The sequence below is a fragment of the Pteropus medius genome, unplaced genomic scaffold (genome assembly GCF_902729225.1).
Source record: "Pteropus medius unplaced genomic scaffold, Ma_sr-lr_union100, whole genome shotgun sequence".
NCBI classification, from domain to species: Eukaryota; Metazoa; Chordata; class Mammalia; order Chiroptera; family Pteropodidae; genus Pteropus; species Pteropus medius.
Genome location: NW_024349519.1, coordinates 17003444 through 17025250, shown reverse-complemented (window position 1 = coordinate 17025250; position 21807 = coordinate 17003444). Strand labels below are relative to the sequence as shown.

Below are 21807 nucleotides of genomic sequence, written 5' to 3'. Positions count from 1 at the left end.
TATTAAATGCTAGGCACTGTTATAAGTTACCTGCAATTGGTGTTTCTTTTGGTTTTTACAACACCATTACAGGTAGATGCTATTATTATCTTTATTTTTAGATGGGCAAACTGAAGTGCAAAGAGGCTATGAGATGGATCCCACATCACACAGGTAATGATGGAGTTGAGACTCCAGTCCAGGCAGTTTGACTCCAGAGCCCACAGGGTTTAGACAGTAGACTGTAAGTAACTGTATGACACAACACATCAATGGATCCTTAAAAGTGGTGTTGGGAAGGATAGGGGGAGAAAATGAGCAATATAAACTTCTTCAGTAAAAAAGATAAACTTCTTTAGGTCATGAGGAGGATGGAATGAATTATTTCTATTCTGCTCCAGAGAAAAGCCATTTGGAAAACAATACTTAAAGGAGATAACTTTTTAATTTTGGTTCTAAGCACTTCTAGGTTAACAAAAAGGAACCCAGGGGTTTAGAGAACTTTAGAGCAGCAGTTCTCATTTTAATCATTGAGGCCTTTGGAAATCTGGCTTAAGGCTAAAACAAATTGTTTTTAGTTGATTTTAAAAGAGAAGTGTTTATTTAGTGACTAAATTTCAGAAGTGTTCACATGTATTAAATTAGCATTCATGATTTGTGACAGTATTCATTAAGCTCTTTTTAATGATCCTAAATATCCTCGACATGATAATTGGTCCATAGTCTATGATAATTTGGGCAAGTCTGTGCAGAAGAAATGATTGTAGGAAGAATTTTTTCCCAAACCCCAAACTAGATGGACCCCCCGCCCCCCGGCCAAACGCACACGCTATGTATAGTCTTGGAGTATCTTGTTCTCTTATTCTCACTCATCACGTTTGACTATAATTGCATGTTCAATATCTATCTTCCTGTAACTCTGTAAGTGCTGGATGATTTGGAATCAATTCTGCATTGTTAAACAATATGTTCCTTGTCTCCCAGTGCCTACCACCTAACAGACACTTGATACATTTTTATTGAATAATAAGTAGATAATAATAATAAAAGAATGAAAGCAATAAATTTCAAGGGTAATATGAACAAGTAGAGAAGATTATTTTAAGGTCTGAGAATTCGCATCCAATAATTTAACTCTGATTCTTATTTGTTATATTTAACACAATTTCGTTGACAAAATTCTGGAAGTGAGGGAGTTTTGTCCTCTCTAAGAAATCTTTCATTTTCTTGGATATAAATACATTTCTTGTTTGTCACACCACTGTAAGATGGCCGAAGGATATTGCATTCATTTCATTCTTGAAGAAATTGATATTCAGATAATTTGATGTTTTTACAAAGTCTCAGAAATCTATGATCTTTGATTGCAAGTCTCGTGTTCTTTTCTCCATAGGCCATTTTCTTAGGCAATAGTTGTTTTAATTTTTATTTTGTATGGTAATAAAAAAATAAATGGACTCAAAGGAGACCTAAGTGCTAATCTCAATTCTTCCATTTACTTGATCATTTAATGTATGTAGGCACCATTGCATCTATGAAATGGAGGAGCTGGATTCACGATCTCTAAGATGCCTCATATCAATGCTACGAACTGCAGGAAAGTAAAAAGTTCAAAGTCAAAAGAAACTATGGTGTCAATGTATTGTCAAGGATAAACATAATTGTCCATTTATATACATATCTCTAAAAAATCGATTACATTGTATATCAGAATAGACTCAAAATGGATTAAAGACTTAACTGTAAAACCTGAAACCATAAAAGTTTTAGAAGAAAGTACACTCTCTGGTACTGTTAACAGTAATTTCATTTCAGATATATCTCCTTGGGCAAGAGAAACAAAAGGAAAAAATAAACAAATGGGACTACATCAAACTAAAAAGGTTTTGCACAGCAAAGGAAACCATCAATAAAACAAAAAGACAACCTACTGAATGGGAGAAGATGTTCGCTTATGATACATTGGATGAGAGGTTAATATCCAAAGTATATAAAGAACTCATACAACTCAACAACAAAAATACAAACAATCCAATTAAAAAATGGGCAGAAGACCTGAATAGATATTTCTCCAAAGAGGAAATACAGATGGCCAATATGCATATGAAAAAATGCTCAAGGTCACTAATCATCAGAGAAATGCAAATTAAAACCACAAGGAGATATTACCTCACACCTGTCAGAATGGCTGTCATCAAGAAATCAAAGAACAACAGGTGCTGGTGAAGATGTGGAGAAAAGAGAACCCTCATACACTGTTGGGGGGATTGCAAATTGGTACAGCCACTATAGAGAACAATCTGGAAGTTCCTCAAAAAATTAAAAATGAGTCTACCTTTTGACCCAGAATTTGCCTTCCAGATATTTATCCAAAGAAAACCAAAACAACAATTCATAAAGTTCTCTGAACTCCTGTGTTCATGGCAGCACTATTCACAATAGCCAAGATATGGAAGCAACATAAATGCCCATCGATAGACAACTGGATAAAGAAGTTAAGGTTCATATATACAATGGAATATTATTCAGCCATAAAAAATGAAATCCTATCATTTGCAACAACATGGATGGACCTAGAGGTTATTATGCTGAGTAAAATAAGTCAGACGGAGAAAGATAAATACCATACGATTTTACTTATATACTGAATCTAAGGAATAAAAAGAACAAACTAATAATTGAAAACAGACCCACACACAGAGAACAAATGGATGATGGCCAGTGGGGAGGTGGGGAGGGGGCTGGGAGAAAGCAGTAAAGAATTAAAGAAGTACAAATTAGTAGTTGATAGAGGGTCACAGGGATGGGGAGTATGGCATAGGGAATGCAGACAGCAGTAATGTAATGACTACGTGTAGAGCTAGAGGAAAGATAGAGTAATCAGGGGAATCGTTTCATTAACCATATAAATGTCTAACCAATGTATTGTATACCCAAAACTAATTTAAAAATACAAAAAAATCAGACTGCAATAAATATTAAAATAAATATATATTGGAGATGCTATCAATTTGGGTAAATCATACTGTGGGTCCCCTTCTGACAAGAAAAGCTCTTTCCTCTTGCATAGGAAATGAAAGAAAATAAGTATCAAAGACAGCACAGAGGTCGAAAGTAAATTTTTCCTTCCTTCATTCAAAAGAAAAAACTTCTTTGAACATTTTCTGCCAGTTACCATTCTAAGCCTTGACATCAACATACAGGTCATCAGGATATAAAATCCATGGATAAATTTTCATCAGTGTGTGCCCAGCACCAGGAGACAGTGCCCCCTTAATGTTTGCTAAATGAAGAGAAAAGAAGGAAGAAGGGGCTCTGCTCAGGTGCTGGAACTCACACATATGCCATCTGAACTGTTTCCTGGTGCTAGAGTTCTCTAAATTTTTTCCACCAATAAACTATATATCCTTGAGTTCCTCCCTGCTCTGTAGAGAAAATCTTTATTTCAAGGCATAGTCTGGGGTTTATGCCTAATAGAGATGGCTCTGTTGCCAGGAACTTTGGGCATATTTAAAAACTTTCAGATTGGAAAAAGAACATTAGAATAGCTATTTGTGAAATACTCATTTCTCTATAATAAGTTTTTTGTCCTTTGCTTTCTCCTCACTAAATTGCAAAGAAAAAGACTGCTTTATTCTCTTACATTTATTCTCTGCATTTCTGTACAGGCAGAATTGATTTTTAATTTTTATATTATGATTTTATGAATTTTAGGAATGCATACACATGAGAACTTTGAACATTTAGTATAGGTGAAAATATAAACAAATACCAAATATAATTACTTTTGAAGTCATGTGAGTTCTGATAAGCCAAAAGGAAGAAGTAATGTATCACATTCATGTTATTATTTCAGAGCCTGTAAATTCTACAATTTTTACCTATCAATCACTTGGCCTGGTCCTTCATGACCCTGAAGAATTCAACCTTCAAAACTTACTTTTTCATACTAATATTCCTTCAATTGTCTTGACACTTTTAAACTAGAGAATATAGATCCATAAGGAATTTTTTATAGTTTTACAGCTACCTTTATTACTAAAGTTATTTAGGTTGCAGTATTCCACTTTGCCTTCACCAATCCAGCACAGATGAGATTTTATCTTATTAGAAAATAATTTTAATTTTGTTAATTTGATTTCCTTTCTTATTTCATAATTACTATACATATATATTACTGAAGGGAAATTTACTTTTATTCTTCTTAATAAGAGCTCAATATTATGCATTCCTGAGCCGCTTCTAAGTTAAAGCTTTATTTCCAAGCTAATATTTAATTATTAGAAACATTGTTAAATATTCTATATAATTGCTAACAGTAAATGGAGTTAAAATTTCTAATTGGTCTTGATCAGGTATAGTTCTTCCAAAAATAAAGAACGAAATTGTACTGTTTGCTGGAAAAAATCATAAAACCAAAAAAAAAATATTAACTTTGTATTTCTCTTTTGTCATGACATTTCAAATTTTAATTTAAATGTACATTCCCTGGCAAAGACTATTATTTTCAACTTTCTCTGCCTGTTGAAATATACCAGGTTAAATGTATCCTGAATTTATATTTAGTTTGAATACTTTTCTTACTCACTGGCAATTCACTCTAATTCATCCTCCTAATCTACATCTTCAGCAATCTAGCAAATAGCCATCTTCAGGCCCAAGTACAAACCTTTATTGGTCACTTCCCAAGCGACTTCAAAGAGCAGTAAATCCTCCACTGGAAGTTCTTCAACTTCCCACTGAGGAAGCCCACTGAGGGATGCCACAGATAGAGATCGGCCTCGGAGCATTCTTCTTCCAGTCCCCTGAAATTTTCTGAACTCTTCTTTCAGTTAACTAATCCCAGGAGCGGTGTGCTTTAGGGGTGTGAAGGTTCAAAGCTGGAAGATCTCAGGCTTTGGTAGCTTCTCATAAGACTAAACCAGCAAAATGGAATGCCGTGGGCTTCTGGAGAGTTCCTGGTTGAAGGAGGAATTCTCAGCTCCTCTTTACCAGCCTTTCTGGGCAGATCCACTGAGAACAATATCTCCAATAAGAATCTACCCAAGAACTCACAGCAATCACAAGTAAAATCCTCGGGCCTGGGCTTTAGCAAGTACCCTCTCAGATAGTGGCATCCTCATAGGCTGATCATGATACAAGTCCAGACCTTTAGCCCTTGTCCTTTTGAACAAATTCCTAGACTAACACAGTCATCAATGCTTATTTCATCATTTCCAAAGTGATCCAAGACTAGCAATTGCCCTTATAAAGTTTGCAGGCCATTTTAGATCACATGTAGAATTGAGTGGGACGTGTTTCCATGCTTTCAATCCCTTTAGATTGTATTAATCTTTCTTTTGATTCTCATTTCTAGAGCATTAAAAAAATATTTCTAGTTGTTTTGTTCTACATCTGCAAATTGAATTTTGTAGGTAAGCATAAATCTTGGTTTTCCTTTTCTTAATTACTTTACTTTAAAATTTCTCTATAAAAATTATAAATGCTAACATGTCTTGGATGTAACATACAAGAAATGTAATTTTGACTGATCAATGATTATCAGAGCATCATTTTAATAAAATAGTAGAAATTAATTTTAGTCCTATCTGTTCAGTCATCTCAAATAATATCAAATTAATTAAGAATAATTTAATGGATGTAAAAATGTTAAAATATGGGGGAAAAGGCAAAATATATAGTTCTGAAGTATGACCAAGATCTCCTTGCCAGCAGTAAATGCCATATATTCACTTTCTCACGTGTTTGTATGTACATATATATATATGTACTAATTTATTCACACACAGACATATTCTATATTGTTTCTAAATAGAGTAATGGCATTCACTAGCATGCTTAAATTTGAAACATTTTACTTTACGGATTTAAACTACAATCAATATTTTTACATTATCATTCTGAATAGCAGTAAATTGAAATTCACACAAAATATCCTTCACATTAGAATTACAAGCAGAATTATAAAAAAATAATTTCTTACTTATTAATACGATTACTATTTTTATTAGTTATTATTAATATTACTATTTGTTATTTATTAATAACCTTTTATTACTTCTTTAGCCATTTCCGTACAATTGGCCTTATTCACTAAAGCCTATTTTACTGATTTAAGATAGATAAAACCATATTTCATCATCTGATATTAAAAAATCAATGTGAATCTATATGTCTTCTATGATTCCTGATATATTTGATTCTAATCTCTGTCTATAAAAGTAAATTTAAGTAGTTTATTATTCATTCAAGTGGTTAAAAAATTATATGGTTAATCAAAAAATTAACTATTCAAAAGATAAACCAAATTATTAAAATAATTTTTTTGTTCACGAAATGATTTGCTTGTGTTGACAAAACCTTTGTGAGTCCTGCAAATAGAAGTTCCAATAAAACCCAACAGAAGGGCATGGTGACAAAACGCGAGAGTGAGATGACAGGGTGATGATAGAGCATCAAGTTCCAGTATTTAGTCTCAGCATCCTGAGCATCCCTGAGACTGGCTCTTTGAGGCTGAACAAGCCCCAGGATAGCCGATTCGCAGTATTCAAATTACACTGTAAGACTTTATTCATTTACAGTTTGTGCTTGGCTGTAAATTTGCTTGGGGCAAATCCAATCTGTCACTTAACTAAGTTTTTGTTTCTTACTTAAATGGGTATAAGCCCATTTAAAAATGGTACTTAATATGGTGCCTGCACTATACCAACTACTTTAGTAACTTTTCAGTCTCATCTATAAGACATACAGTGTTCTATTAAAAGCTTTCCCTAGTAACACTGGTTACTATTGGAAAAGAAAGGAATAAAAGGGAGGCTTATTTTTCTTTAAGTTTTTGAATTTTGTTCCACATGCATATATTATCTGCTCAAATAATTAATTGCATTTTGGGAGAAAATGACCTTAGATGAATGAAAATATTTCATAACTTATCAAATAAAAATAAGTAGCATGTAAAGCAAAATAGTGTGTTTAATTCAATTTTGTACAAAAACTATACATATACTCCTACTCATGAAGTATACATAAATAGAAGACTGAAACAGATATAAACAAAATTCTTACAATGGTTTTCTTTAGATGGTAGTGCTTATGATTAATATTTATATGGTCTTTTTTTTTTACTAGTGTTCTATAAATTTTCCACAATAAACATATATACATATATTCATACCATACATGGGATAAACAAAACAGCTTTTGAAAGTTTAACCGGATCACGTCATGATTATTGCACTCATTCCCATTCTCATGATTTTAATTTCTTTAAATTCCTTTTGATTTTTTGAAATTTGGCTCTCATTTAGGGTTTTGTCTCAAGTACCAGCACTCTCGACAGCATATCATCTCCTAATGACCCCTCAAAGTAGACTCAAAACTCTTTTGATCCTGTTATCCCAACATGAGGACATACTTTCCCAAGTCTTTGCTTTTTAGTGGGAATGCATTTTTTAAAATTGCTCCCTGAGTGAACAACGGCGAAATAAATGGAACCACAAGAAATATGTCCATAGGATATTGATGTTATCTGAATGAATCCCCCTCTTTAAGATATATGTGAAAAGAAAGGCAATGTTTTATGCACTAAGAGCTGGAGAGATTCAGAGAAAGTTCTCTGCTTCCTGAATACTCTGAATATCCTGAATACTCTCCTCTGAGGTTTATACTAAAAGCACAAACTGATGAGATGAGAGCAGAAAGAGAACAGTCATCCAGAGAAGGAGGTGCTGTTTCTCCAAGGTGGGAGAAGGAGTCTCCAAAGTTCCTGATTCTTAATTTCACACTCATACTAACATTTCATTATTCAATAAAAAGAGAGGAGAGGACAATTAGGAAAAAAATGAAGATTCGTATTTGGTTTCCTTGGTAAGCATTCCAGCAGAGGTCACCAGATAAATTTAGAAAACCACACATTTGCTTTGACATTTTGCAATCATCTTGGAAGTCTTTAGGATTCTCAAGGCTTCATTAGCTTACACCTGCATTCCAGAAAAATTCAGTTAATATATTTATGGGCACCTGTTAATATATTTATGTGCTACTGTTCTAGAAGTTGAAGATCTTTTCAATAAATAGTAGACAAGGCCCTGCCTTCGTGTGAACAGATAGACATTAATCATGTAAACAAATAAACAAATTATATTATTTTGGGTTCTGCTAAGTTTCTGAAGCGGAAAAACTGCAAAATGGTAGAGAGTGCAATTCAATAGCAATGGGTGCTTTAGCTGAGGAGAGCAAGGAAGACCGCTCAGAGCAAGTGATATTTGAATTGAAACACAAATAATGAGAAAGAGGAATGCTTGAAGATCTGGGAGAAGAGATAGCAATTTCTTTAACTCTTACAGGAACAGACAGAAGACCAATGTGCCTGGTGCCCAGAGCGTAGTAAATGAGAGGAAATTTGGCAAGGAGGAAGTCAGAGAAGAAAACAGGGAACAGATCATAGAGAAGCTGGTTGAGAACTTGCATTTTATCCTGGTTGTAATAGGAAGTCATTGGATGGTTTTAAGCAGGGGAGTAATATGATCTTATTTATGTTCTGTAAAGATTTCTCGGTTTGCTCTATAAGGAAAGGAATATTGAAAAGGGCAAAAGAGGAGGCCAGGGTCTGAGGGAAGCCTGCATATCTGTCACAAATTATAGAATGTGAAACTTTAGCCATTACGTAGATAACCTCCCATTTTCTTCTCCATGTTATAAAAGCAGCAATGAAAGTGAGTTATTCAGCACTTAATTTTTTCTTCTTAAACTTAAAGAGTGCCTTTGTTTTCCAACATGACCTCCCTATATGTTTCATTTCTATGTTCTCACCTGCGCATGGTCTTTAACTTATGATACATGTGTTGTTGAGACTACAGAAACAGAATTAAAATGGAGAAGTAAATGCAGTGTGTCAGGTACAGTAATCACAACCCTTGACTTCATGAAATTTTCATGCCAGCAGGGAAAGTCAGTATTAAACAATAATTAAAGGACATTGAGGGTGGTTAATTATATGGAAAGGCTGTGAGAGCATGTAGTAATGAAATTAATACAATCTAGTTATTAGAATGACCTCTCAAGAAAAAGAAATAAAAGTCATCCAAATGAGAAAGGAAGAAGTAAAAATGTCACTATTTGAAAATGACATTTTATTATATGTAGAAAACCCTAAAGCACCACCACCAAAAAAAAAAAAAAAAAGAAAACTGTTAGACTAATAAACTAATTCAATAAATTTGCAGATACAAAATCAACAAGCAAAAATCTGTTGTGTTTCTATACCCTAACGAGAAACTATCAGAAAGAGAAATCAAGAAAAAATTCCATTTACAGTTGCATCACAAATAATAAAATACTTAAAAATAAATTTAATACAGATATGAATGACCTGTATACTGAAAAGCATAAGACATTGATGAAAGAAATTGAAGAAGACACACAGAAATGGAAAGATACTCTGTGCTCTATGATTGGGAGAATTAATATTATTTAAATACCCATACTATCCAAAGTAATCTTTGGATTCAGTGCAATTCTTATCAAAAGTCCAATGGCATTTTCACAGAAATAAAATAAATGATCCTAAACTTTTTTATGGAACCACAACCACAAAAGGCCCCAAATAGCCAAAGTAATTTTGAGAAAGAAGAACGAAGCTAGAGGTATCGTACTTCCTGATTTCAAGCTCTATTACAATACTATAGTAATAACAAAATATGACATTGGCATAAAAAACAGACACACAAATCAATGGAACAGAATAGAGAGCCTGGAAATAAGACCACATATACATGGTTAATTAATTTACAACAAAGAAACCAAAAATATAAAATGGGGAAAGGACAGCCACCTGCAAAAGAATGAAACTGGATCACTATCTCGCACCCATAATTTATGAAAAATGTTTTCTTCCTGAAAATATATCATATAATATCATTATTAGTAAAGTATTAGTTCTTATGGAAGGAGCAGCATATGAGGGTGAACCAGTCAGAAAAGATTAACTACAGTTCAAGCAGATACTTCTCAGGTAAGTTCAAAAAGTGAATAATCAGGATATAAAGCATGCAGTATCTTCTAAAATAATCAAAGAAGGGTAAAAATTAAAAGCAATTTAATATCTCTTTGGCAATTAGCCTAGCACTTCTTACCTTCAGGGGAGAGATGGACAAATACAAGGAGACACAGTTAGAGGTATGTAATTAAAAACCGATGTCAAATCCTTAAATCTTAGACCAAATTAACTTCTGGATTGAAGTTCAAAGATACTGTTTGTTCTGAAAGCATTTATTATCTCAGCTTTTCGGCTGGTTAAAATTAGGCCTTGATTCAGGAATAGAACATACGGCTTTCACAAGATTAGTTGTGGGAAAAATAGAAAGTTGTTTTAAAGTTTATTTTGTCTCAAACTATGTAAATCTTGATTTGAAATTTTAAGATACCCAACTACTTTTATAAGAGAAAAAAATCTACATTTGAAACTGGGTGAATTCTACTAATAAAAAAATGGCTTTATAAGATTTTAATGAACTATTGGTTCAATACTGGCATAATTCATCACACCATAGGAGTTTGGGGACATACTGAGACATCTGTATTCATCTGTGAGCATATTGTGAAATAAAGAATTTTATCTTAATTGTGCAGAATATTATAAATTCATCTCTACCAAAATACATCACTTAAAATAAAAATATTTGTCTCCTTCAGGGAAGAGTAGAGCAGTTTGTAGAATAACAGAAAGAAAAAGTTATCTGTTTTAAACATCTGTTTCTTTCTCTCGATATTTTTTTTTTTGAGGGCTTCAGAAGATCGTTATGGTTAGATTTTCACTCTTGCTAGTGATGGTAATTATTTGCCAAAAATGATATTTTTGAAAAACATCCTCATGGAGACTTGACCCTCCTTACACCTGCCTAAGAAGTCAGGTAGACAGGGATTGTTCCTCCACTGGTAGAAATAATTAATTCTCTAGAGTCGACATATCATCTGGAAATTAGACTTTTTAAAACAAAATTCTGTGAGAAATACTGCTTATCCAGTTACCTTACGCTGGATAGCAGAAGTTTGAGTGCAATTCAGGTAACATATTTAATATTTAATGTATAGCAATCTCTGAAAGATGTAATTATTTAGAATTTTATAAAAACAACAAGGCTAGGTAAAAATGACTGAATTCACATTATACGATGAATAATATGAATATTTTTTAAAGATTTAACCTAAGCATAATCTATGCAGCAAAGTACAAATGATATTGTTATTTATTTCTAGTTTTTTCTTTGCTAGGGGATGCAAAGAAAAAATACAAATGATATTCTGTTATTAATTTCTAGATTTTCTTTGCAAGTAAATTCCTTAGCTTTATGTGGCTGAGAGAAGTCTTTTTTGTTCTCATCATTTCTGGATCTCCTTTCTGAGATACCCAGTTTTTATTGAAGATTTCCCAAATGTTTCCTGGCACTCTGTTCCAGGACACCCTCTACTGGGAATCATGATCTCATGGCAGGGTTCTTATTAATACTTCCAAATTATTTATTCTTGAGTCTGGCAATATTTGAGGTTGGTTTTAAGCCCTGAGTTCTATCGATTATTTCTCTTAAATACATCTCAAAGAAGTCCATTTCTCTCTGTTGCCTCTGCCACACCATGGCCCAAGTCATCCTCAGCTATAACCTATTAACTGCCTTAGCCTTCCTACTCATCCTAACTAGTCTCTCTACATTTGTCCAGTTCTCTTCCCTGCCACAAACACACACAGACCATTTTCCACATAGCAGTTAGAGTGATCATTTAATAGCAAACGATGACACATTGCTAGTATACTTTGAATGTCCCATCTAATTGCATTGAACTTGGATAAATCCACCACCACTAAACCCCTTACCCTCACATCTCTCACTCCACCAAAACAAAAACAAAAACTAAAACATCAATTCATACAAATTCTTCTTGGATTGAAAATAAATTTTTATATTAGGAAAGATAAATATCTTATGAGATTGTCTTCTCACCCAGGAAAATAAAATATCTCTGTATTCAAGTCTTTCTGCTGGTAAATTTTATAATTTATAAAATTATTCGATTATGATTTATAATTATTAATTTTATAATTTTCTTTATATAAGATTTTACTCTTATTCTCTTTCCTTATTTAATTTATTCATAGGTGTTTTAAAGTCTTTATCATTAGTGCGATATGTAAAATAAGATTTTTTTTTTCAAGTTTGAATTTTTTCTAGTATGAAAGAAAGCTGTTGATGTTTACATAGTTATCTTGTATCTGCCATCTTATTATATTGCCTTACCAGGCTGACAGGTTTTTAATGGTGTTTCTTGTATTTTTTTTAGGTAAGCAATCATCTAAAAATTGTAATTATTTTCCAATATTTATAACATACTTTATTTTCATTTGATTAAAATAGCTAAAATATATCAAACATTGTAAAATAATAATAGCAAGCCTCTATAATGTTTCCCTGACTTTAATGAGACTGCTTTTAGTATTAATATTTTAATATAATGTTAGCTATTGACCTCTGACATATAACCTTTATCATGTTTAGTAACAATTTTTTTCTTTTTACTTTATTAATCCTATTTTTTCTACTTTGCTAATTTCAGATATAAAGTTTTATTTTAAATGGTTTCTTTGGTTTTGTTTAACATCGATCTTCCACACTAATAGCTAGGCAGATAAGAACCCTGTCTGTCAGATCACCTTTGTATCCCTGCACCTAGCAAATCGCCTGACATTTTATAGGCACTCCAGGAATATATGCTGAAAGAATGGATGAATGAGTGTGTCTCAATAGCTTCCTAAAAAGGTTGCAGCTAATTTCCCATTGCCCAAGGAACAGCTTTTTATGTCATTTTAATATTAGTGCTCTGCAATATCTGGAAAGCTATGTGTAATTTTGCTCCTTGATATTCAGTATTCCTTGGCAAAAAAAAAAAATTGTTTTTTTTATTTCTAATCACTTTTTGAAGGAGGAGTGATTTCCTCATTAGAGTCTGAGCTGAAAAAGCTTTATCCATTGGGTAAACACACAATAATTTCTTATAGATTGTTTAGAACTTAACCATTTCATGTCCCTAAATGATCATTCTAAACCAATTCCAGCCATGTTTGAATACAATAGGTACCATTTCTGAGAGTCCTCCTTGACTTCTCTATTTACATTCCCCGTATCCAAGCTGATAACGTCAAATATTTCTAGAACATGTGCCAGGCAGTGTGTTAGGTGCTTTATGTCTATTAAGTATTTAGTTTTCATAACAACTCTGGGAGAGAAGTACCAATAGTATACCCATTTCACAGATGTGAAAGCTGAGGCTAAAGTAATAGATTAGTTCAAAAGCACACAGCTAACAAGCGTCAGAGCCATGATTTACAACAGGCAGTATGGCTCTAGAATCTGCATTCCTAACCACTGTGGCCTGACCACTGCTGTTTGCTCTTATCATTCTAGCCTCGTAAGTATCTCCAGAATTCATCTGTTTCTCTACTTCTCCACCATCACCTTAGTCTAAGTTACAGTCATCTCTCATCATGGTTCCCAGGATCCACCGTTGCCACTTGACAACTAAGGGCTTCTTAAAATGCAAATCTGATAAAATCTTAGCCTAAGGATTCAGATTCTAAACCTGGCTAATAAGATGTTGCAGAATCCAGAAACTATACCATTGTAGCTTTTTCTTTCTTAATTTATGTGTTTCTTTCCTGAGTCAAGCACCTCCATACATATAGTATCATAGCAGTCAATTCTCAGGTTAAGGAACTGAGGAAGAGGAGGAACATTATCTTTTATAAAATATATTTATGTTAATAATCATCTTTTTAAGAGTTTAATGAGTACCTTATTCTTAAATCCAATAACCCTGAAAGATCATAACTATTCCAATAGTCTAAATACTGCCAGTAATCACTGTAGATTTTGAGATGCCCTGTGTGTTTTTGCACCACCACAACTTTCTCTAGTGGATATATCTGTGGAAGTAGGTCCCTGTCGCCTGCTCCTGCCTCATCATCTAACGCTCCAGCAACAAGAGACTGTATTTCAAAACTTCTACACAGCACTGAGGCCTGCTTCTCTTCTTGTGCTGATATTGTCCCCTCTGTCAGGAATAGTCTGTTGGCCGGTCATTCTGCACCTGGCCAACTCCACTCTCATCCTCTAGGTGTTACCTAGAACAAGGATTTTTTTAAGCTCCACCCTCTTGGGTTTTGTTAGCTATTCTTCCTTAATGCTCCTCTAATGTCCTGTGCATATCTCTTGCTACTTTTGTCATATCTCTTGCTGCATTTTATAATAATTTTCTATGTTTGCATTTGTTTCTTCATTACAAGCCTGTTAAAGGTGGAATTGTGTTGTTTCTATCTTTGAATCCCAGCCCCTAGCACAATGTCAGGAGCATAACAGTCAATAAAAGTCTGGAGGTTTTGCCTGTTGACACTTTTTGTGTAGTTTTATTTACTTACAGTCTACATCTTTTAAAGACAATATTTCATACAGCTTACAATGATCTGTACAATAGTGAGAGAGTAGCACAATTCTGAAATAGTTATGAAAAAAAAGAATAACAAATATAGGGATAAAAGATATCCAAGAATAAGGTTAAAACTGGATACTATAAGTAAGTAAAACATCTTAAACTATGAATCAGCCTCAAAATTTGCTCCAAATTTTCTATTAATCCACATGAAACAGGACATCTTATTTCTTATTCCATTCTCGATGCTTATAAAATAAAAAACAAAATCAATTTCTCAGGAGCCCTTGTTCTTAATGTTTAAAAGAGTTTGAGGTGTTCAAATACATTTTGATTATTAAACTTCAAAGGACTGTACTATATTATATGAGTTGAAGCAGTAGAGACAAGCGTTGAAAAGCTTTTTAATTTTTAAATGACATGTAAATATATTATTGAGCTTACAATGTGTTCAGTATTAATATAAAATAAAAAATGCCTTATGAATCTATGTAGATATTACACAAAATAATATTTACATATAAAATAGGTCTTTTAACCTAAAAAATATGTTCTGTTAATAAGCAATTGAACTAACATTCATTAAAAGCCTGCTTGGATCAAGCATTGTGCTAGCAAACTTCTCTCTCCCAACTCCTTATACTGCTGTTAGGGATAGAAATGAAATGTGAAAAATTTCTAAATTTCAAGTAAGCTTATAATGTCTCTTTGCAAAACCCTTGGCTAATATGTATGTGTGTGTGTTATTTTTGTCTACTGTTAAAAATATCCTGTTCACTGTTCTTAGAATTATGTAGCTGATTAGAAATGACCATTTAAGTCTTCATGAATTGAAAGCACTAGCTGCCTAGTATCAGGTGGGAGTCACAATTTCCAGGCAGCCATCTAGTTCCTCACTGCTAAGAGAGCTTGCCCGGCAACCATGAGTGTTTCGTAATATGGGTGACCAAATACCATGTAAGTAGAACAAACAAGAGATAACCTGAGAAGTGAGCTGTCATCACTTTCTGATTCATCCTTTCTCCCCTTGGGAGAAAAATTCCCTGTATTACTTAATCTTTCTATACCTCAGGGTTTTCTGTTTTTCTTAGAAAGTTGTTTTCACCCCAAACCAGATTCATTTCTGAATAATCTCAACCCCCATATGTCTGTTCTTCTCTGATCTTAGTAATAAAATTTCTTGGTTTTGAAATAAATTAAATTAAATCTGTCTTCTAAGGATATAAGAATTTGCTTTTTTCCTCCATATCACCCCCTTGAATTTATAAGTTGTTACATCATAAAGTCCATTCTCTATTATCTGAGCACAGATGCACTAACATGGGGTATTTAAAAAGAAAGGCAGTTCTTCCATTACTAGCTTCTATGGGTTTCAAGCTAATAATCTAGAAATAAGGAAACACACATCTCAGTGCTAGACCATGAAATACAGTGTCTTCAGCAACAACTTGTTGCATGGACTTGAAAATAGATATAATTTATTTCTTATAATAATGCTTATTACATGTTATACAATGAAAATATCTTAGTAGTATAACATTTACTAGATTCTCACCTTCACAAGAGAAAGTCATCTCATTTATATCCTTATTCACTACATTTTTTTTTTTTTTAAGTCTACAGTTCCTGGTCTTCCTAGGTGGTTTCCCATCCAAGTACTAACCAGGCCCAACCTTGCTTAGCTTCCGAGATCAGAAGAGATCAGGCACGTTCAGGGTGGTATGGCCATAGATTATTCACTACATTTTAAGTAACAAATCTGGCATTCTGATCAAATGGACTTGAAGAAGAGCTATGACTCTGCAAGTGTGACATTTGGACACACGTGTAATTCCCTGTGACTATACTAAACATATAAATGTCATACTACTACACTTCTATATGTTTTATTTCTTTGAAGACATGTACTGTGTCTTCTGTCTTTCCACCATAGCAACTAGAAAAGTTGTTTGTGCCAAACACTCGATAAACATTTATCAGCAAATTTAACATATCATGCCCGCTCTTGTTAATTCTCTGCTAAATTTTGTTCACATGGAACTGTTGGCTCCAAACTGGCTGCAGAATTCCTGCTCTCCTTGGATCTCCCAGTTTTCTCAAAGTAATGATGAGTGTTTTTATATTGGAGCTCCAATAGTAACAGGAATCAAGTTGAGCCAGATATTAGAATGAAAAATGTAGTGGTCTTCCATCAATATACCTGCATTTGACTTAAAAATGTCTTTATGAAGGCAGAATCTTGATATAACTGGAAGCATTTAAAACATAGCAATTAGGGAACAGGTATACAAGGCAGTAAAATGGGGTAATGAAAAGGATCATGGATTGGGTGTCAGGATTTTAGGACATTTATTATTTTTATCACTTATCTATTTTTCCCAATATCTAGTCATAATACCTTAAATTTCTCCTGGGACCCATCCCCTCCACCACTCTCAGTTTCTGGGCTTTGGCTCCAGAACAACCAAGTCATCAGTCAGTGAAAGCACTCCACCTGCTAGGCCTTGGAGACAGGTTCAGGGATGTGCCTTTGACTTAGGGAGAGCCAATAAGATGCAATGAGATATTTTCTAGAGTTTCCAGGAAAGCGGTAGATACATAAGAGAATGTGAGACTGGAGTTGCTATAGACAATTTGCTACTGCACAGAACCTGAAAACCAAATAAACATACAGGGGAGAGAAAAGTTAGAGAGTTGGAGAAAAACTAGATAATTCTGGTGACATTTTTTTGTTCCTGGACGTAATCTTGCTTAATGAGAGTTCCACTTCTAGGCTTTTCAGTTAGGTGCGCTAATAAATCCTCCCTCCTTTCTATTTTGTTTTGTTTTAGCCAGTTCGTAGAACACTAAAAAATAGGTCTACAAACTAGCTTGGTTGCATCTAGGTGAATCAGATTAGTACTTGGGTGTGTTTCTCGTCTGTAAAATAGCTTGGGCTAAGTTCACTTCCAATGCTAAAATTATATGAGTTAAAATTTCCTTTATGGGTAAACTATGTCAGTCCCAAACAGTGCATGTCTTTTCATTTTGGATATTGTCCTAATATCCAAAGTTTGAATCCATATATTAACTAGTTATGTGTCACTGGGCATCTATTCCATTCCTAGGAAATGTTAGCAGTTTCATATTCCATGTTTCCCTAGAGAATAATAACTAAAGCATCCCAAGGCTGAATATGAGGACTCGGTTTTTTCCTGATTTTACAGCACCTTGTTTTGTGATTTATCATTCATGTCTAATGCAATTAGATAAGTTATTTGCTAACAGGCGCTTTGCATTATGGTTGGTTTGCTCCCAGTAAGGTGTGCCACTAAGAATTAGATTTGGATAGCTGAGACAGGTACAGTAAGTAACAGGAGTCTCTGTCCTCCTAATGTAAAAGCAATATGAAAGTAGGCAGTATATAACTGGTATAGCCTGTCCATGAAAAACGAGAACTCAGACTTCTTTCAGCTCTTGGCTCTGCCATTCCCTAGGGTTTTGCCTTTCTGCTCATGGTCCAGAACAGCCGATAAATTTGAAGTTTTTATTTTCCCATACTGTTGTCATAATGTCTATTCTTCCGTATGATGGTGAGAATATGTGGTCATTTTTCTCTCCATGTCCTTATCTGGCAAAACAAAAAGTTGGCAAATTTATGTTAAGGCCCCTTAGCTCCCTCCCCACAGGTACTCGTTTTTCATCCCTGACAAAGTTAAAAGAAATTAAATTGATCCATGAAATTTAAGCTTGGAAACCACTGGCTTATTGTAGATCAGCATTCACATAGAAGTTGGAACAATGAATTAGAAACATAAATGAAAATGGCCTTCCTTTCTCCTTACATCTAGATATGATCATTATACCAAAAGATTGAGTCATTTTGGAAATGTGACCTGAGATATGTACTTAATATCTGTGTCAGTTTCCCTTTCTGTAATACAGGAATAATATCTTCATAATATGCGGAAGCATTAAAGAATGATTTAAATATTATTTTATAAACTGATACAAAAATATAACAATATTTACAGCAATGTAGTACACTATGCTTAAGAGCACAGATTAAGAAACATGCCTGGGTTGAATCCCAACTCTGCTTAGTGGCATGTGATTTTAACACTACTTAAACTGACCCCTAGATAATACACATAAATTGCAAACTCTTTGTTAAAGTAAGTATGCCTTAAGTCCTCCTCTTAAACTCCATATTATGATGTCTCCCAGTAGCCTGAATCTGCATAATTCAGCTCAAACTTTTTTTTTCTTCACTAGCAAATGGAACTTACTCTAATGAAGTTATTTCCAATTTTAGAAAGCTGTTTTAGAGATTCTTCCTTTCAGAGAAATAAAATGGACTTCCTTATAAATGTCTTCCATTGGCTCTAGTTCCTTCTTCAGTTGCAACCTTCAAAATAGTAACCACAAGGTTTTTAGGGAAATGAAAATACCGTTATATTAGAATGATGGGTATATATCCTTATATATTTGTCCAAACCCATAGAATGTACAACACCAAGAGTGAACCCTAATGTATACTATGGACTTTGGGTGATAATGACATGTAGTGATTTTAACAAATGTACCACTCTGGCGAGTGATATTGATAATGGAGGAAACTATCTATGTTGAGGCGGAGGCCAAGTGGTATCTGAGAAATCTCTGTATCTTCCGCTCAGTTTTGCTGTGAATCTAAAACTGCTCTAAAAAAAATAAAGTCTCTTAAAAATGGTAATCATATTCTCAGGACAACAATTCTCAGTATTTTTATGAGGGTAAAACTCATAGCACATGTTGTGACAAAGAATTTCTGTGCTGTTTGGTAGACTATAAAAAATGAAAAACAGATGACAGAATTTAAGGAAATTTATGATGTGAGAGATAAGAATTATTTGAAAAACTGATTGAAATCTTTCAGAAACCATTAAAGGAAGAATTCCATAAGCAGAAGCACACTATGATAGTTAATTTTATTTGTTCAAGGACTCATATTGCAAGCATTAAATCAAGCATGGGCTTTGATTCTGTGAGCCCAGATTCACATACTTAGGGAGATAAAAGCAAACTGTGATCCATGTACATAATTGGAAACTAAAGGCTCATGGTTAATCGCATTGTAGTTTTTAAATTTCTACAGCCGAGAAGCCTGAAGTCACAGGTCTTTGAGGTCCTTCTGGATATCCCACAGGGTATCTGCACTCTTCTTGAGTTGGGCAACCTCATCATCCTTCAGTTTCTGGTTGATAACACTGGTCAATCCCCGAGCATTCAGGATACATGGAAGGCTCAGGAAGACTTCATTCTCAATGCCATACATCCCCTGTCAGACAAGAAAACCACTGAGATTAACAAAATGAAGTCAGAGGTAAGAACGATCACAGATCCTATGTGTGATCAGAAAGAATTGTAGGAAATTCGATAAGCACAAGCTCATTCTTTAATTTTCATCACTTACAGGACCGTATTTCCCTAGTACTTGTGTTTTGAGTTAGGTTGTCTACATAGAATATACAAATATACACAACGAAATAACTAGAAATTAATAATAAGGACTTTAATGAACTTTATTGACACTTCTATCCTATACTTTAACAGAGTTTAATATATGTCTTCAAGTTAAATTGCATTCATATGTGATTCTTAATGGGCTACTTTTCACGAAATCTTGTTTCTTAAAATTCTTTGGTTAAGAAGATAACTTCAGGTGGTAGCCAACTAACGAGATCCAGAATAGTGGCTGGAAGCTATACAAAGGCAAGGTTCTTACAACACTCAAGAGTTACTGAAAAAAAAAATAGTACAATTTCCAAAACACTTTACTAATTTGTATTTGCCTCATCATACAAGGGAGAATTATAAAAATTTATTGGATGTCTAGCCTCTAAAAGTCTGTGCTCTCGTTGTCCTGAACTGCTGGAAGGATAAGTCTCCATAAAACTTTGAGAAACAGAAATATCTGTGAACTGAGACTTTATCTTGGCATTCTTTAAATAAATCTATTTACAGAATACAACACTAAACATCATTTTATATTTTGTAACAGTTTCTTACCTTCACCATAGTTGACACTGGATGAATCCTGGATAGATTTTTCAACATGGATTCAATAAGATCAGCCACACTTAATCCAATAGCCCAGTTGGTGTATCCTTTTAGCTTGATGACTTCATAAGCACTAAGAAAAAAAAAATATCATAAAAGAGATTATTGAAATCAGACTCGGTAGTTATTAAAACCAGACTCTTTGGGTTTGACTTCTACTCTGTCTCAAGATTAACCATTATTTTGAGTAAATCATTTAACCTTCCTTGTCTCAGTGTCTTTTTCTGTAAAATAAAGATAACAATAGTATCTATTTTATAAGTTTATTAAATTAATTCATATGTATGTAAAATGTTTAAAATTTAAACACTAGATGGTATTATGTAAAAACTTTGATAAATTTAAATAGTGTTGTACAAGTGAATAAAGTCACAATGGTAAAAATATACATTTTCCAAGCAATCTTCTTATTCATGAACATGAATATTTCCAAAGATAATAGTGAAATTAGGAAACAATGAAAGTAAAAGAATTTTCACATTCAGAGCATCTTGATTTTGAGGTCTCAGTTACCACTGTCACCTAAAAACTATGACCAACTAACTCAAGAGCAAATCGATGACAATACCTTGCCTGGAAATTTTCTAAGCACAAATTGTACACCTCAAAATGCATAAAGGTACTGGTACTTGAGAAGTAGCAGGAGTAACAGTATTAGGAAACTGAGATTTAATGAAATGTATCACAGAATACCTTGAGCAAGTTAAATTATTGGTTAAGACCTATTTTTCTCATTTGTAAAATAAAGAATTTATGTTAATAAAATTTTAAGGACCCTTTCAACTTTTTAGATTCTTTTTTTTTCATTCTAAACGTCAAATTTCTGAAAAGAAATAATTAAAATTGAACTAAATAAAATGATTCCATATTGGAAAAATCAGTTAGTCTTGCTACAACAATCCTCTGCAAATAACAGTTAACATTTATTGAATGTTTATCAATGATAAATGTGTGCATAGGTGTGTGTGCTTTTACTCAATTTTCACAATAATTTTATTACCATATGGCTTTACAGAGAAAACCGAGATACAACTTAAAGTTTAAAGTTTCTCCAAGACATTAGTGTTAGTGTCATGATTTGAACCCAAGCCCATATTCTTTACTCTTGTCTATTGTTTTATGTAAACATGAAGGTCATAGAGAGGATGACTAGTAATGAAAGAGATAGAAGAGGGGGAGGAAAGAGAAAGAAAAGAGAGAGACAGAAAGAGAGAGAGAGAGAGAGAGAGAGAAAGAAAGAAAGAAAGAAAGAGAGAAAGAGAGAGAAAGGAA

The 21807-nt window shown here is 33.6% G+C and overlaps 2 protein-coding genes and 1 pseudogene across 2 annotated transcripts in view; all 3 read right to left on the bottom strand.

Annotated features, from left to right (window-relative positions):
- The window catches only part of GYS2 (glycogen synthase 2), a 39360-nt gene extending 34240 nt beyond the window's left edge, over window positions 1-5120 (bottom strand). The window contains exon 1 of the mRNA XM_039882534.1: window positions 4649-5120. Within this exon, the coding sequence (XP_039738468.1) occupies window positions 4649-4769 (121 nt within the window). The 5' untranslated portion in view covers window positions 4770-5120. The remainder of the gene's footprint in view (window positions 1-4648) is intronic.
- A 10948-nt stretch (window positions 5121-16068) lies between these two features.
- Window positions 16069-16187, bottom strand: LOC120618778 (uncharacterized; annotated as a pseudogene).
- Window positions 16188-19384: 3197 nt separating this feature from the next.
- LDHB (lactate dehydrogenase B) overlaps window positions 19385-21807 on the bottom strand; it is a 19022-nt gene continuing 16599 nt past the window's right edge. Inside the window, exons 7-8 of the mRNA XM_039882533.1 lie at window positions 20485-20608; window positions 19385-19753 (exon numbers count right to left, since the gene is read on the bottom strand). Coding sequence (XP_039738467.1) covers window positions 19586-19753; window positions 20485-20608 — 292 coding nt within the window. The 3' untranslated portion in view covers window positions 19385-19585. The remainder of the gene's footprint in view (window positions 19754-20484; window positions 20609-21807) is intronic.